This window comes from Haemorhous mexicanus, chromosome 3, assembly GCF_027477595.1.
Source record: "Haemorhous mexicanus isolate bHaeMex1 chromosome 3, bHaeMex1.pri, whole genome shotgun sequence".
NCBI classification, from domain to species: Eukaryota; Metazoa; Chordata; class Aves; order Passeriformes; family Fringillidae; genus Haemorhous; species Haemorhous mexicanus.
The window spans coordinates 26936436-26952057 of record NC_082343.1 but is presented as its reverse complement, the minus strand read 5'-3'; the positions used below and the strand labels follow the sequence as shown (position 1 = coordinate 26952057).

The 15622-nt window shown below is 36.7% G+C and overlaps 1 protein-coding gene across 3 annotated transcripts in view; it reads right to left on the bottom strand.

Moving 5' to 3' along the window:
• The window catches only part of PLEKHH2 (pleckstrin homology, MyTH4 and FERM domain containing H2), a 55352-nt gene that overhangs the window by 25230 nt on the left and 14500 nt on the right, over window positions 1-15622 (bottom strand). For 2 of the 3 annotated variants that reach the window (XM_059841167.1, XM_059841169.1), the window contains 9 exons: window positions 11060-11122; window positions 9876-10025; window positions 9344-9427; window positions 7740-7821; window positions 6021-6203; window positions 3684-4672; window positions 2597-2672; window positions 2045-2139; window positions 1266-1410 (listed from right to left, as the gene is read on the bottom strand). In XM_059841167.1, the coding sequence (XP_059697150.1) occupies window positions 1266-1410; window positions 2045-2139; window positions 2597-2672; window positions 3684-4672; window positions 6021-6203; window positions 7740-7821; window positions 9344-9427; window positions 9876-10025; window positions 11060-11122 (1867 nt within the window). The remainder of the gene's footprint in view (window positions 1-1265; window positions 1411-2044; window positions 2140-2596; window positions 2673-3683; window positions 4673-6020; window positions 6204-7739; window positions 7822-9343; window positions 9428-9875; window positions 10026-11059; window positions 11123-15622) is intronic. The other variant, XM_059841170.1, reaches the window with a different exon arrangement.

Sequence of the window (15622 nt, the reverse complement as noted above, 5' to 3'; positions counted from 1 at the left end):
AGCTAATCATGCTTTTGGTGAAATGTGTGGCTGCCTAGATTTTTAAGGAATGTGATGTCAACAAAGACATGTACATATGTGTTTGTGGTTAAGAAAGGTTTCCACCCACAAAACAGTGCAAGGACTGTTTTATGGGAAGAAAGCATGAACAAAAGGAATGGTTCCATTTTACAGACACAGGTATGAAGTGCAGGTGAAACCAGCTTTTGAATTACTCAATTTAGCTTTCCTGTTGTGTAAGCACATAACATGAGATATGTCTGCAGCCATGGCACTGGTTTCTGCTCAGCAGGATGGAGCTGCTGGGAAGCAGGATCTATGGGTCCTTTTCACACTAACGTGGCAAAACTACATCACTGGAAACAGGACTGGACTCCAGCTGTGGCTGCCACGGGAAAACGTTGAGTGGGACTGGTGGCTCTGTCACTCTGCTGCAGGGTCACTGAATGGAGCTCCTGGTAACTGGGATTTCTGCATGTATAACTGAGACTACCAAATAATGTTATTTAGTGTTTCTAAAGCAATATATAATGAAGAATCTTAACACCTGGCCTCACTGGGATCTTGGACTCCCTTAGTTTACACAGTGAAGAAATACTCACAGAGCTGTAACACTGATAACGTCATCTAATGAGGAAGGACTGTATCTTTCAATATTATGAAGCATATTATTTCCCAATGGAAAACACAGTCACCTAGAACTGTGAGATTGGTCTTCCACAAAACACAGAACATTACCAGATTCAAGTGTTCTAACTAAATCTTTGCACAGGACCTTAAGACAATCACTGTAAAAATGAAAGAAGTCTTCTATGGCATGAGGTGACAGAATCAAATAATTTATCGAGGGAACTTTTTCACCTGCTTTCTGATCACATGAAATTGTTTTATAAACTTGAATAGATTTGTGTTTTCTTTCTGATGGCAACTTTTTTCCATGTCATTTTTATTTTTCTACAGTTAAAAGTCACAGGAAGTCCTTGGCATGACAGAGTATAGATAGAATGGTGCTTCTTGCTTTAGATGTACAAGTCACTCTTCCCTCATGACAACAAGATTAATGCCTTAAAAAGGTATTTATAAAAACAGCAATAAAGCCATCCAGAACAGTCCTTTCTCCTGACTGAGTAACAGCTCTGGGCTTTGAGAGCCTAGACTTTAGATGTCCACACTGTTGAGTGAAGAAATCAATTCCTAAGCAAATCATGTAAACTGCCTGGTTTTCCAAAGTTCCAAAAGTTACTTGTCCTTATGGTTTTGCCCACCTCGTTTCATAGCTCGAGGACTCCCTGGTCCACTTCTGCTTCGAGAATCAGACTCAGAAGTCCTTGAGCTGGACCGAGAGCTGTCTTCTTCCTCAGATCCTGACGACTCATCTAGAAATGGGCTGTTGCTTATTTGAGTTGCTTTCTGCAGAAGTGAACACAACATCCTTTGATACCTTGCAGAAAGGGTATCAGTCATTTCCTTCATACTGTGGCAAGGCTCTGCTGGCTCCACAATACTCAAAGCTGTTCTTGCCTGGGTTGTGAGTTTTGGCACAAAAATATTAACATGAAACTGAATTCCCTCTGCCCTCTGTATATTCAACCACACCCATACTTTAAAACAGAAACCTGAGGTAGCTCAAGGCATGGGTCTTTCCAAATCACAAAAGGCTGCCAGAAGACAAACAATGCTGTGATTACTGTTTCTGGCTGTGTCACTAGAAACAGCTTTGGCACTGACACAAAGACATTTCTACACATACACACACTTTTAATTATGACATTGAACACCATGTGGTTCTGCTTAATAATTAACAAGCCTTTGGAAAAAATCAGCAAGGAACCTAAGAAGAATTGACCTAGGCCAGTAACATTTTATAGGCAATATTTTTTTTTCCCCCAGCTATTCGACATTTCTATTACTTCTGGGGGTCTTTGATCTCTATACATCAACTTACAACATATTTGGCATGGTAGTATCAAATGTGAAATTGCAAGTTCCTGGATGTGAAGCCTAATGGTATTTTAAAATTTTCTTTAAACAGTAATACAGTTACCCCTTTCAAAGTGGTGTAGACAGGAGTGGTGATGTTCTTATATATCAGAGAAGTATATAATCCAGATATGGAGCATGAAGTCAGTGAAACAGCATCTAAAAAAGCAACATATTTTATAAATTGCCTTCCTAATTCACCCCCCAATTAACAAAATTTACATTTAAATTTTTTTGCATTGTATAATTGCTATAAAAAGCAAAATAACTCTTGAACTGTTTTGGATGTGAGATTTATAGCTTTTTGAAACTTACAATGCTTTTAAAGACATAAATAAAAATTGCAGTCATAACACTAGCCCTTTTAAAATTGGTACCTGGTATGGATTCTTCAAAGTAGTGAAATGCAAAGTAAACTGGAATGAACAAAGTACAATTTCAGCACAAAGTCAAGATGTGAGGTACCAGAAGACAATGGAAAGATAACCAATAATCTTCTAGGCTTTAAACAGCTGTTAACTAAACCTTTCTAAAAACATTTGAAAGATCCTTGCTCACAAATCACCATAAGAAGAGAACTTTTGTCGATGGGACAATGAACAGCTAAACCACTTACTTTTATTAAGAGATTCCATGGGGAAAGCTTCAGACATCCTTAAACCAGATTTGGCTACAGCATAAATTCTACTTTCCTATACAAGCAGAATGATTTGACAATAGATAATTAAAATACAACAATTACTTTTGTTCTGTTTAACTTCCTAGTCTTTGTGTTAGTACAATTATGTGATAAAATGGTTCATAAAATGACATTGTCAATAGTAGCTGAAAAAATGCATCCTTCTTTTCTGTGCTGTACACTGATAGCCATAGCCTTTTTCAACATTTTTCATACAATGTAAGTAACTTCTTCTTAAAAATACTATCATCAGGTGCCAAAGAAGCTACAGTAAGAATGTTTTTTAATGGAAGATTGTGTGTTAGGAGCAGAGAAATGCTATTAGAAGAGAACTTTTTGACCATTTTGTGTTAACAGGCTACAATAACAAAACATATAATGCAAAAAGTTCACTAAAATATAGAGAAGTTGTTACATAATGTATTATTCCTGAATAATAATGAATTAATATATTTAATAAATTATTAATTAATAAATCTCTGACACTGAAACCGCAGAATCAGTGAGCTTTGACACAGTTAATTTTGGATTTTGTATAAGACATATTAATATCAATTTTAATCTCCTGACTGATGGCTTTAAAATTTTACTTGGAAATGTGATCAATTACTTCTCTAATTTGTAGTTGTCTGCTGGCAACTTAATTGTCTAGGTTGTGAGTGGTACAGTGGTTGCAGCAAGGGCATTGACACCACCATTCTTGGGCTGTGTTAGTGTTCAGATAAATAAATAAATGCAGTCATAAGCATTACATCCTTGGATACACTCAAGAAGACATACATAACTTACATGTCACATGAAAAAAACCTGGGTTTGTCCATAAAATACAAACTATGTTTTTCAGTGGCAGGAATACTGTGCTGAAAATAAAACTAGATTCTGAGCTTGTAGTTATGATTAAGGCAATGCCCTGTCTTGTCAATAAACAGAATGTAATTAAAATAGAGGCAACAAAAATCACAGAAGAGAGTCATGAAAATGAGTTAGTTTTGCCAGCAGGAAAAATCCCTATAAGCACACTTACCCAGGAAGGAAATCGATGTAATGGAGGCGTTGGAGGTTTGTTGCTAGCACCCTTTTTTGTCACATCACAAAGTTCCTGGGCTTCAGCATTTTGTGCTTCAGTGGTGTCATAGGTAAACACTCCCTCATCACAGCTAATCTCCATTTTCTCTAAAATATCAGTATCTTCTCCATCCACCAGATCTATGTCTGTTTCCTGAGGTCTCCAGGGACGGATCATGCTTATGGCATTTCTGTTTCTACCAAACATCCTGTCAGAACTCAGCTGGGGCTGGCTTAGGTGTTTCTTTGCTAACACTGAATTTAGACTAAAGACATTAGGAGTCCGTAGCTTTGGATGTGGCAAATTTGAGGGAAAATCTGATGGAGCTGTGCATTGAGAACCTGCAGAAGTTGCTAGAGTTGGGTGTTTGGGTGTCAGAGAAGGAGTTAAAATTGGACTTGGGGTATTTGCCTCACTGGATGAGGATGAATAATCAAGCCTCTGTGATTGAAATTTCTTATTCAGTTCATCTGAAGAACTGTCTTGGTCTTTCTTTTTCCTTGTGAAGTCAGAGTTGCACTTTCCACCCGGATTGTTCAGGCCTTTTCTCTGGGACCCTTGCTGCCATGAGTACAGCTTCTTTTGCTGAGTCCTCTTAACATCAAAACTCTCTTCTTCAAAGAGAGAACTACTGTCATCAGATGCTGTCAAATACATTTCACTTCCCACTCTACTGTACCTTGCGTTCTCTTCAGATGTGTGGCTTGAAAGAGTTGATGCACACCTGGATTTCAGTCCTTTATTGTCTCCTCCATCCTCATCCGAGCTCCAGTCACTCCCAGTAGTGCATGAGTTCTTTGACATGTCACTGTCTATGTCTTTGGATGAGCAGCTTGTTCTCACATTTTTGTTCTGCTCTGAACCAGAGGAACTTTGTTGCAATGACTTCTGACCTCTATTTGTCTCGTGTACAGGACCAGCAAAGGTAGTTTCCAGGATATCCTTCTCTGGAGGAGAAGTATAATGAACATGAGAAAATTACTTTAGCAAACCTGACTGATAAATGGTTTTGTCATCATGCCTGCAAGTAGTAGGTAGGTAATAATTTCAAATGCATGAGAACATTTATGTTTTTTAATATTGTTAATAATAAACATTAAGAAAAAGATAATAATTTTTTTATCTGACTGAATGCAGATTAAGTTTGCCAAAAAAACTGTAACAAATGTTACCCAAAGTTCTAGCTGAACTAAAAATGTCAATAAATATAAAGATAAGCAGACTGGAACTGTATTTTAAAGCCATGTATGTGTGAAAACAAACAAAACTAACAAAAAGCCAACTACTTAAGAGGGCATACAAATTTAGCTGCTTTATTAAATCTAAGGAAAGTTAAAGTTTAATAAAGCTTGTCAGAAAGGATTTTCATTAACAAATCAAGTATTCTAAGCATTTCTACAGTGTTTATACACAGAAATTTATTCTGGAAGCTATTATTGTATTCCCAATGGTGAATGCTTAAAATACACAAGAGAGTCTCATGGAACGTACTTCAGGAAAGACGCTGTGTTAAAAATAGCCTTGTTCCAGCTCTTCGCTTTTACCTGGTTTCACAAGAGAGAGCTAGAGCTTGCAACGTGTTAGTGAGGCCTGCATCTTCCCAAATTAAACTGGATGCAAGAACTAGGGTTTTTCTACTTAGACACTTGGAAAAGTCTGTGTTAAATACCTGTGTAAAGTTAAAATGGACTGAATAACACAAAGATTTTCATTTCACCCACATTAAGTAATGAAGTCCCCAAAATTATCTGTTTCCATCTAGGCAAGCCTAAGGTTCTATGTCTTATTCTTTCTCTTGAAAAAAATCAATCTTACTTCAATTCCCTCCTCTGTAGAAATAGAAGTAATAATGCATAGCCACCTTCATCATGAACTTGCTGTAATATAAATACACTAAATATTCATAGGATCTTTTTCAGTTTCTGATTTTCAAAAGACTTCAGGTTGCCATTTTGGGTACCATGATTAACTGTGGAGAAAACCCTGAAGTCACAAACAGTGCAAAGGATTTGAGCGAAGGACGAGAGCAACAACAAAGGTCACAACCACATCTTTACTTTGCAGCCAAAGCACCCAGGAGCCTCTGCATGCTGCCAGATAATGTATTACTGGTATTACAGAGACTCTAGAGCTCCACAGGATGAATTCTTCCTCGTAAAAGAAGAGTAGCAATGAAGAGGGAGACAGTACTGGTATGCAATTTGAAAACAGCTGGCTTGGATGCACTGACAGAGCTGTTGATTTTAGTTTCCCACTTGTGTCAGAATAAAAATGGCAGTGTTGATGACAAGGTACCTGGTATGTTTTTGCCTTCAGGGTAGTCTGACTCCTTAGATGAAGCCTTGCTTATTTCTTCAAGCTTAGGAGATGGTTGAGGACTTCTTGCTCTATTTGAAAAGCATCCAAAAGTCAAACTGCTTAGTCGCTGACACTCTCCAGGTTTTTGTGTTGAAGTAACAGATTTCTTACCAGTAGCTTCTGAAGAATAGTAATTCAGAAATCTTGTGTTAGTGAGATCCAACAAGCTATGCAACTCTTCTCTTTACTCTAAAGTTTTTTTTCTAAAGGTAAATAAAATTTAGGAAAAAAAGATAATAAAAATGTATTCTAGGAAAAAAAAAAAGCTACCTGACATCTCACTGTATCAGGAGAAATCCAGAGCAATGTTTCTAGTTCTTAAAAATTGATATAATAATAGAAAGAAAAAATCTTTTAACAATTTCATAGAAAATACAGAAGAGTAAGTTACCAGGTTTTAGAAGGCCTCTATGGAGGAGAACTTCAAGAGAAAGTGAAAGCAGAAATTGATGAACTGCCTCAAACATGACATCTGTCCATCCCTGTTCAGAAAAATCCCTGTGGTGGATCCAGGAACAAAAGGCCCTTACCCAACCTGTAAAACTGCTTAAAACGGTACCACGTGTTCATAATTTATAGCCTGTCACCAGCATGGAGACTGCAAATGGTAATAAATTTCTTAATATTTTTGGGCATATCAGTACTGTGTGTTGGAAACTACAGAAGTTTTGGTCTCAAAAAGCCTTTAAATAGATCTCTCAGAAGAGAATGACTAGAAGTGTATGGAAGAAGTATGTTGCTACTTATCAAAAAATAGCAAAGAACCAAAACTATCCAGTTTCTTCATTAACAGAAAAGTGCATTTTAGTTTAAAAACTTTCATTGTAAATTAATTCTTAAATTTTTCTATTCTCATATATTATACACATTATGTGTGTACAAACTCCTCTACACACATTTCTAAAGATCTATGTATTTACATGTATATGTAAGATACTTTATCAAGAAATGAGGGCTAGGTAGCAAATTAAAAAAATTTTCATATAATAGTAAATTGTCAGATCAACCAAATGTGCAGAGGACAATGGGAACTTTCAGACACACTTAAGTTGGTGAACAGGCAACATGGTGGTGAATAAAATTCAACTTTGATCTTATAATAATGCTTCTTGGAGGCAATATTCCTCTCTTTTCTATTTACACTTCATGAGGTTTAAATTTACTATACCCATTTGGAGAGGAGCCTGGTGATACTGGCTCTGAATTAAGATTTTGGATCACTGTAGTCAAAGGTAGTAACTAAAAATATCTGATTGAAGTTCTGCTTTCCAGCTGACCATTTGCTAGAAAAAGCAAATGCAGCCTGACATTCATGTGTTCTTTAACAGTTTTATGACCACCCATGCTGTAAAGATGTGAAAGCAAAGATCCATCCTAAATGCAATAAAACCTTACTACTTGTAGAACCTCTGAAGTAACAGTGGTACCCATTCACCCCACTATGCCCATTGTGCCTTGTCTGTGTGTCTTTTCAGCATAAAACCACCTGATTCCTTCCTAACACCTTCATGTACTGTCACTCTGATGTCAGTTCATACTCTCTGAAATCTTTGTGACTTCACAGAATATTTTCCATCAGGTAGATGCACACATTAATAGGGAACAGAAAGAAATATGCCACAGAGAGAGAAGTTTTCAGAAGATTTGTACATTTACCTTGCAGTTTAGATTGTACTGTTTTCATCTCTTTGGTTTGCTTTTGGTTGATCAAGCGAAGGTTCTGATTTTCCACCTCCAACTAAAAGCATATAAATGTAATCTCATCCATTGGTGACACAAGTTTTAAAGTCATTACATCTTTTATGTTTTCTCTGAATTTCTGCTTATCTAAGGATAGAGCTAGTTCAAATAATAATCTCCTCTCTGCTACTGTAAATACCAGTCTAGGCATCTCTTTATTCTGAACAACTACATTTCCTGTAATGATTATTTGCTCAATTCTGCCAAAATCATCCCCCCAACCAAGCAAACCCATGACTGCTTTAAAAATCCTTAATAAATAAGAGAAAAAGAAAACTGCATTGGCATTTTCAATAAAAGCAGAAGGCCAGAATTACAAACTCCTGTGCTGTGCCACTTGGCAAAACCAAGAGTGAGGAGTCAGAGGGAATGCTGGTCCTAATGCCTCCTTACTATCCCACAGCAAAAATGAAAAAAAAAAAACAATACACCAACAAAAGGTGCCAAAAAACTTTATACCAAACAAAAGTCTTTGTACAGGAAATAAAAAAACCAACAACCCATTGCTGTAGCCTACCACTGGGAGGTAAAAGATGCTGGTTCAAACTCCTGCTCCAGATTAGGGAAGGAGATTTGAATCTGAGTATCCCCTGTCACACAGAAGGGAGCCAGCAATTCCACTTCCCACTGAGTGACACTTAGTCACATCTGTGAAACTACCTTGAGATTTTCCATTAAGAGTAAGTAAATACTTTGAGTCATACTTGATTTTGTCCAAACTTTTTCCTGGTAATTTTAGCTAAATTTAATGGCACTTTTATTAAATTATTTCTAAATAATTTACTTTAGCCCTCACGGATGAAAAGTAAATATTTTATGTAAGAACCTTCTAATTTCTTAGTTCAAAAACAATAACTTAATTGTTTTTCAACTTGAGTATAACTTCCAGTTAACTACAACAGAGGAAGATTTTAACTTTTACAGGCAACTTTGAATTCTACACCCAGGGAGGAGAAAGCACAGCTGCACCCCAAAGCTGGCAGCTTTAGGCAGGGCAGAGACATGGTTATCTTACCACAGCAGGGAAAAAAGGGAGACAACTGGTTTCTTGAAACTAGAGCTGGTGTCTCTGAAACTATTCATGACTAAGAGCAGTGTGGGCATTGTGAAATAAAAAATGATCAAGGCCTTTTTTCTGCCAGGCCCCAGCAGGCTTGGTTAGCCTTCTGGAGATTATTCACACTTCAGGCATCTGCTTGAATAAGCTCAGTTTGCCAGCTAAGCTCTCTCAACTAGGGGAGAAGTTGACCTTTCAGAGGGGAGTGCTGGGTCCTTTCTTCAGAAAGAGGACCCAAATCATACTGGCTGACCAAATCAGGCATCAGAATTCAGGTGACATGGACACTCTGCTCTCTGTGCCGTTGTTTTCAGTTCTCCTCTTTCCAGCAAGTAACTATAAAATCAATGAAAGTGGGAAGCAATGTTTCCAAGGCATGCAGGCCTTTAAGAGCCAAAAGGTCCAAGGGATATCCAGTCACACCATTATATTTCCTGGGTAAGTATTGTAGCAAGAGTTATACCTCATGAAGCTTGACTGTCACCCATTCTTTTATTTTAGCTGCTTTTTCTTCTATGATTTTTGCTTCTTGCAGTCTTATTTGCTTCTGGAAAAAATTGACATAAGCATATTTTTCACTGAGTAATATAATCTGCCTGAGCAGTATCTTCAGACACAAATCCTAAGATTGCTTGAAGTAATTCAGGCTCCTGGGTAATGGATGGTGACTTTTAAAAAATGAGGACTAGAGTCTTCACAGAGGCTGCTATTCCTCTTTCCTCTAGTAAGAATGAAAGCTCTTCAGGGGGGACAGTGAAGAGGAATATCATCTTTCCCCTCTTAAAGGTCACATGTTCTTTCAATGGAAGCCAGAGCTTAATTTTAAAAAGAATAAACACTACTCAAATTATATACTTCCAATGGGAACCTCTTTAATCAAACAACAGAAACAATGGTAAACTTTTCTGTCCTCCATTGAGCTGAATTTTTATTTTCCTTTTGTATAATTAAAAAGGGAATTTATGTTTCTCTTTTTTAACACCATTATTCCTAACCTGTTCTTCAAGTTGTTGCTCCAGTTTTTGTATTATATCATTTTTATCTTGTATCACGATCTCCAGATCTTGACACCTCTTATACAGCCTGGTTTCTGATTCACTTGTTTGAACATTTGCTGCTTTTAATTTCTCTTCCATGATCTGCACCTATTTGGAAAGTCAAATGTAAAAGTTTAAGGAACATAACACTCCCAAGTCAAAGGTAGTAATTTAATCAAAAAATAAACTGAAAATTGCCTCTGCACTTAAAATTCAAGACAACCCTGGAAAGTTTTGAAGCCTATTTGACAAGAATCCCCACAGTTCATTCTAGCTCCCTTTTCATTTGATACCAACAGGACTGGCAAAACACTGGAAGATCTTACACAGGTTTTGTTAGTATCTGTGAGAGGCTTCTAGTTTTGTAACACAGAAGCTTTTAGAAACACCAGTATGGGAAGAATGCAATTTATCTACAGGGAGCTGTAAACAATGTTTTAATAAATAAACAATTGCACACTATAAAAAACCCCAGCAAATTATCAGTAGCATTCTAAAAAAATTGCTTAAAAATACTTGGCTTGTAGTCAGGAATGTTTTCTAACTCCAAATTAGTACATGAACATTTTAGTCTTATAATTTTCAGTTTCTATCTGGCTCACAGTAAGATATGAGGAATGATTCAGGGATACCAGAGGTATGTTCATAAAATGTCTACAGTAGCTTAAGTCTGCCATTTGGAATCAAAAAGCAACTTCAGTTAAATATTTAGCTACGATCTCATTCTTTAAATGATGTAACTTCTACAAGAGGAACAAACAACACAGAACAGTTCTATTTAGAGGCTGTATTGGGCAGCCTAATTTTATTTTCTTACAGATCTTCTAAACCAGATCATTGTTTCCTCTCCTCTTTGCTTCCACATGCATAATGTATCAAAGATTCATGATGCACCAATGAAGAAGCTCATTCCATGCATCTACTTTTGATTTGTGATGTTAGCTTTGACTTTATTGAAATGAACTGAATAGTGAGCAAAGAAATGTGTTGGAACTCTCTAATAAGACAAATCAATAGACTTTAAAGCAAACTGTCTTCTTCTCCATTTTTAGAAGTACTTAAAAATCAAGCAATTTTTTGAATTTCACCTCATTAAAGCACCACATGCACACAGCTAGTGGAGATATTTATTCCATTTATACCTGCTGAAACGCTCTCTCTGCTTGACGATCAGCATCTATAACTTGCTTCTCAAGCTGCTGCATCTGTAGATGTATAAAAACATACAGTTAAATGGCCATGCCTTCTGCCTCTCATCAGAAAAATATATTTTCACGGTCTGTTTTGAAAAAGGAAAGGACACACGGCGAGCAGGAGCATAAAAATAAAAGGATAAACTGTGAGTGTCAGACTGAGAAAAGAATTCACCACTGTGACTGTATTAAAGCATTGTAAATACTTTTCAACAGAAAAAAATATATACACCTTGTTTCATAATTAATTCTCTGGCTGCCATATGACACACTGCTTTTTCTCCCCTACTACCAAGAGTAGAAATTCCTTTGACAATAGTTCTGAAACTTTCCTCATGTTCTTCCAAAAGAGGGAAGAGTAGAGGGAACTTGGCTGCTAATCCTTCTGATGTTGACAAATTTAGTGTTATGGAGAAATAAACTGCAAGGACCGTCCCAGACTTCTCCACTGTTGCACGAAAGAAGGCAGGATGTGGCAGAAGGGACACAGTGGCCTCAGGTGCTGCCTAGCAGCAGTGGATGAAGACAGAGAGCAGTGTCCATGGAGAAGTGCAGGTCACCTCTGAGAGGGGAAGACCCTGATCTTGTACTTTATAGCGATGCCTGATGAATCACGGGCTCAATCTTTGCCCAGGGCCTTGGAAAACCCCTGCATTTTACAGGATTTAGTTTGAAGGCTTTCCCAACAGTACAGAACAGGCCAGAAAGATCTACTTTGTTTACATTTTGTTACATTTTGTTAACAGCCCTTTGATTTTTCTGACTTTCTTAATAAAGTAAGCCCAGGTTTGAAGTAACACTTGAAAATTCGTAAGGTATTCCATGCCTTTAGGGCTTAGTGGTTCTCAGGAATTATCTAGGTAAGACCTCAGTTCATCAAATAATAAATACTGCCATACTCAGTATTCAGCTTGAAAATTGTTCTGAGAAAAGCTTATGATGCAAATAATGCAAATGGAACCCATTTATTCCTTCTTCAATTTACTGCATGGTTTTAAAATAATCAGTTTCATCCTATCTTGTTTGTACTCAATTTCTGGCATCTTTCAGTTTCTTTTTCACTCTCCATCTCTGTTTTTCTCTTCCCAGTTATGCTGCTAATCATATGAAACTTTTAGCACCATATCCATACAAGGACAGAGTCATCATTTTCTATCAATCAATAACTAAAAAAGGAGAAAATGAGTTTTCACTAACAGAAAAAAAAAAAAAAAGCAACTATGACTCACCTTCCAGTACTTTCTGATAAAAATACAAACCCCCAAAGTCTGAATTATAATAATACCACAACACAACACTGATACAAGAGCAACAAACATTTCACAATCCACATGGTTATGGCCAGGACCCCAGTGAGTTGTTTTGCAAGAACAGTTTTAAGGTTTTGATCTTCCCAGTCATTCACTTGCCAGATGGACAGGGAGATAAGCCTTCTTTGTTCCTCTCTGCTCACATATTTAATTTCATATTTAAATGACCTCATGTTAAGATTTTAACTCTGAGTTTCATTTTTGGAATTTTCACTTCTAAGGTTACTTTCCATCTGTCTTTTTAGTTTTACATTCAAACAGAAGTTTGGTTGCAAGACTCACTTTAATACCATTTTTCAGACATCTATTTTTTTAGTGAGTTGGGATTCAAAAATTGAGGTTATTTCTGAATATATGGTCATCTGTAATAAAGGCACTGTGCCAAATATGGTGGAAGTGCAGGTACTAATAATGAACTAATACTCTATAATGTTCTGACAATATTATGACAGAAAACTATTAAAATTGTGACAGAAATAATAATATTATGACAGAAAAATTCAGATATTTATATTGTGAAATTCACTGATGAGTAGCAAGGTGTTCAGCAACTTTCACAGGCAATTTGGAAACGCACGGCAGCAATTGGCAATTTATGTTCCATAGGTTAAGGTCATTTCATCTGTAAGGCAGTATCAGAAATGTGACAGGTTTAGTAAATGGAATTAAAACCTGAAAATGTTGCTTGCCAAATTCACCCAGCTGCCACTGCAGCACAACCAGCTCCAGCTTGGCCTAGACCTGCAAACAGCTGGGCTCTCCAGCAGCATCTCATGATCTCTGAGTGTACTGCTGCTCTTCTACACAACCACTGGAGTCCTGGAGAATCCAGGGCACTGAGGGCCCATGCTCCTGCCATGGCTGTGCACTGGTGCTGCACAGTGCAGCTCTTGCCAGGAATGAACACACTGCTGCACAGGATGTGCATGTAGGCTCCTGGGACCAAGAATATGATTGGAATAAAGCTGTTGCTAAGATGAACATAAAGTCAGGAGCCAAAGAAGCTGAGAGAATACTACCAAGTGAAAGATCATTCCAAGATTATAAAGGGAAGAACAATTTAGGTCTCTTCATTATTTTTGTGTCTTCAATATTTAACTATTGAAGGTTTCAAGAAGAAGTGCTGAGAATCCTTGTGTAGTCTCACAATATGCATATGTCAGTCAGCTAACTGGCAACAACTATATGTGAGATATTATTTGCAAAATTTCTAAAGGGTCTTCAGTTTCTTTTAGGAGACTCATATTAGAAAAAAATCAATCTATGTTATTCAGCAGATCAACATGCTGAATGCCCCAGTTCAACCTCTTGCAAGGAATTGTTCTGGTCGCCCACACTGGATTGGTGCAAATCACCAATCAAGTATCATGGTTACCAAACATGAGCAGTTATCTTAAAATTAAATATGCCAGTGTTTCAATAGTCTTGGTGCTACACATAATAATTACTGAGTGAGTCCTGATTTTCCCATTATTTAGAGTTTATATAAATAATACTGTAACAATAATGAAACTTAAAAAATATGGTTTTGGCATTTGCATAAATAATCACCAGATGGTTTTCCTGAAAAATTAGATTTAAATCTATACTCTGACAGCCTTGCTTGTTTATAAGCCTGTAAAGTTCAACAGAAAAAATTACTACCTTAGAATACTCTGAAGGCTATCAAACTTGTTGGGCAAAAGATTGGAACAATTTCTAAGGGAAGAATTTTTCTTCAGAAACAAAACCTAACCTTAAACCTTCTTCTTAAGCGAGTGACAAGTTTCTCAACAGTGGTCACAGCATTACTGAGAGAAAGAGGAAATACAAGCCTGGTTGAATAGCTAATGGTTTAAATCAAGTCATGTTTTGAACTCATCAAGAATAAAATACAATGCTAAATCCTCTGTACCCAAAGACTATGAAGGCCATTTCACACCATGCATTGATAGCTTAAGATTCTCAAATAAAAATTCTTAAAAGATCCTTAACCTGAGGATGGATGTGGCAGGTAACAGCAGCCATATCCATGATCAGAGGCAAATGTCAGACACAGAACTCTCACCTGTGGCAGCATCCTGAATACTGACAACCAACTCTGACTTTATAAAGAATTCCATTTGAAAAAAAGAAAGATCTGTTGAACCAGACCTCTGTCCCACCAACTTCTTTCTGTATACACCTCAGCAAATTGCCAGTATCACTGGATCAAAATGTTTTGTATCAGCTGTTAGGTGCTCGAATGAACTACAGTCTGTTAAGGATCAGCTGACATAAAGTTGGCTTCCCAGGAGAAATATGGAGGGCCATCACATTATTGATAACATTTGGCATGTGAGATATGTTTAAGCTCAATTTTCTATCATGTCCTAAATAAGGTAAGTTGAAATAATGCCCCAGTTCAACATACCTCTTGTAAGGAATTGTTCTTGTTACCCACATTGGATTGGTGCAAATTCAGTAAGAATTCAGAGATGTCCTGTCATAATCTATACTGGTTTTTATTTTACAGTCTTAAATATACAAAATATAGATGCATATTGACTAAAGAACACAGGTACAGAAGAGCAGATGCTATTTTAACCTGCACTTTCTCCTTCTGTCTTTAAATGAAAAATTCTCTTACAATTTCCAGAAAACAGATGAGTGCATGCTGCATCAATTACTGAATTATAGAAAACAGTTTCTATTGTTAGAAACAGATTTGGTTTTAAACTAAGTAAGGAAATAACTACTCTACATCTGACACTCATCAAATTGAGCTATTTTTGTTCAAACAATGAACAGAGAAAGGCCACATGTGAATAAACAGTGAATGCTTTGAAGAAACATGGCAGCAATAAAAACAGAGGTGTATTGCCTTGGGGGTCTGGACATTGAAGTACAACACACAGTCACTGGGAATTTTGTACAATACAAAGGCAAATCATAAAGTGACTCCTTTTCAAGGGTCACCTGGAAGTTTCTTGCCTGTATTCAGAAATGTTGAACATATATATTTTTGTGCAAGTAAAGAAATTTTCATTTGAGTAGAGCACATATTACATGAAATTAGCAAAGGGTATGAACTCAAAAGCCATCACTCACAAACTTAAAAAATACACCTTTTCTATGCCTATATATACTTTGTATATATACAAAGTAAATACACATATATAGGATATGTACATATAATATGTTTATATATATAGTATACATACATATTTGTATACTATATATA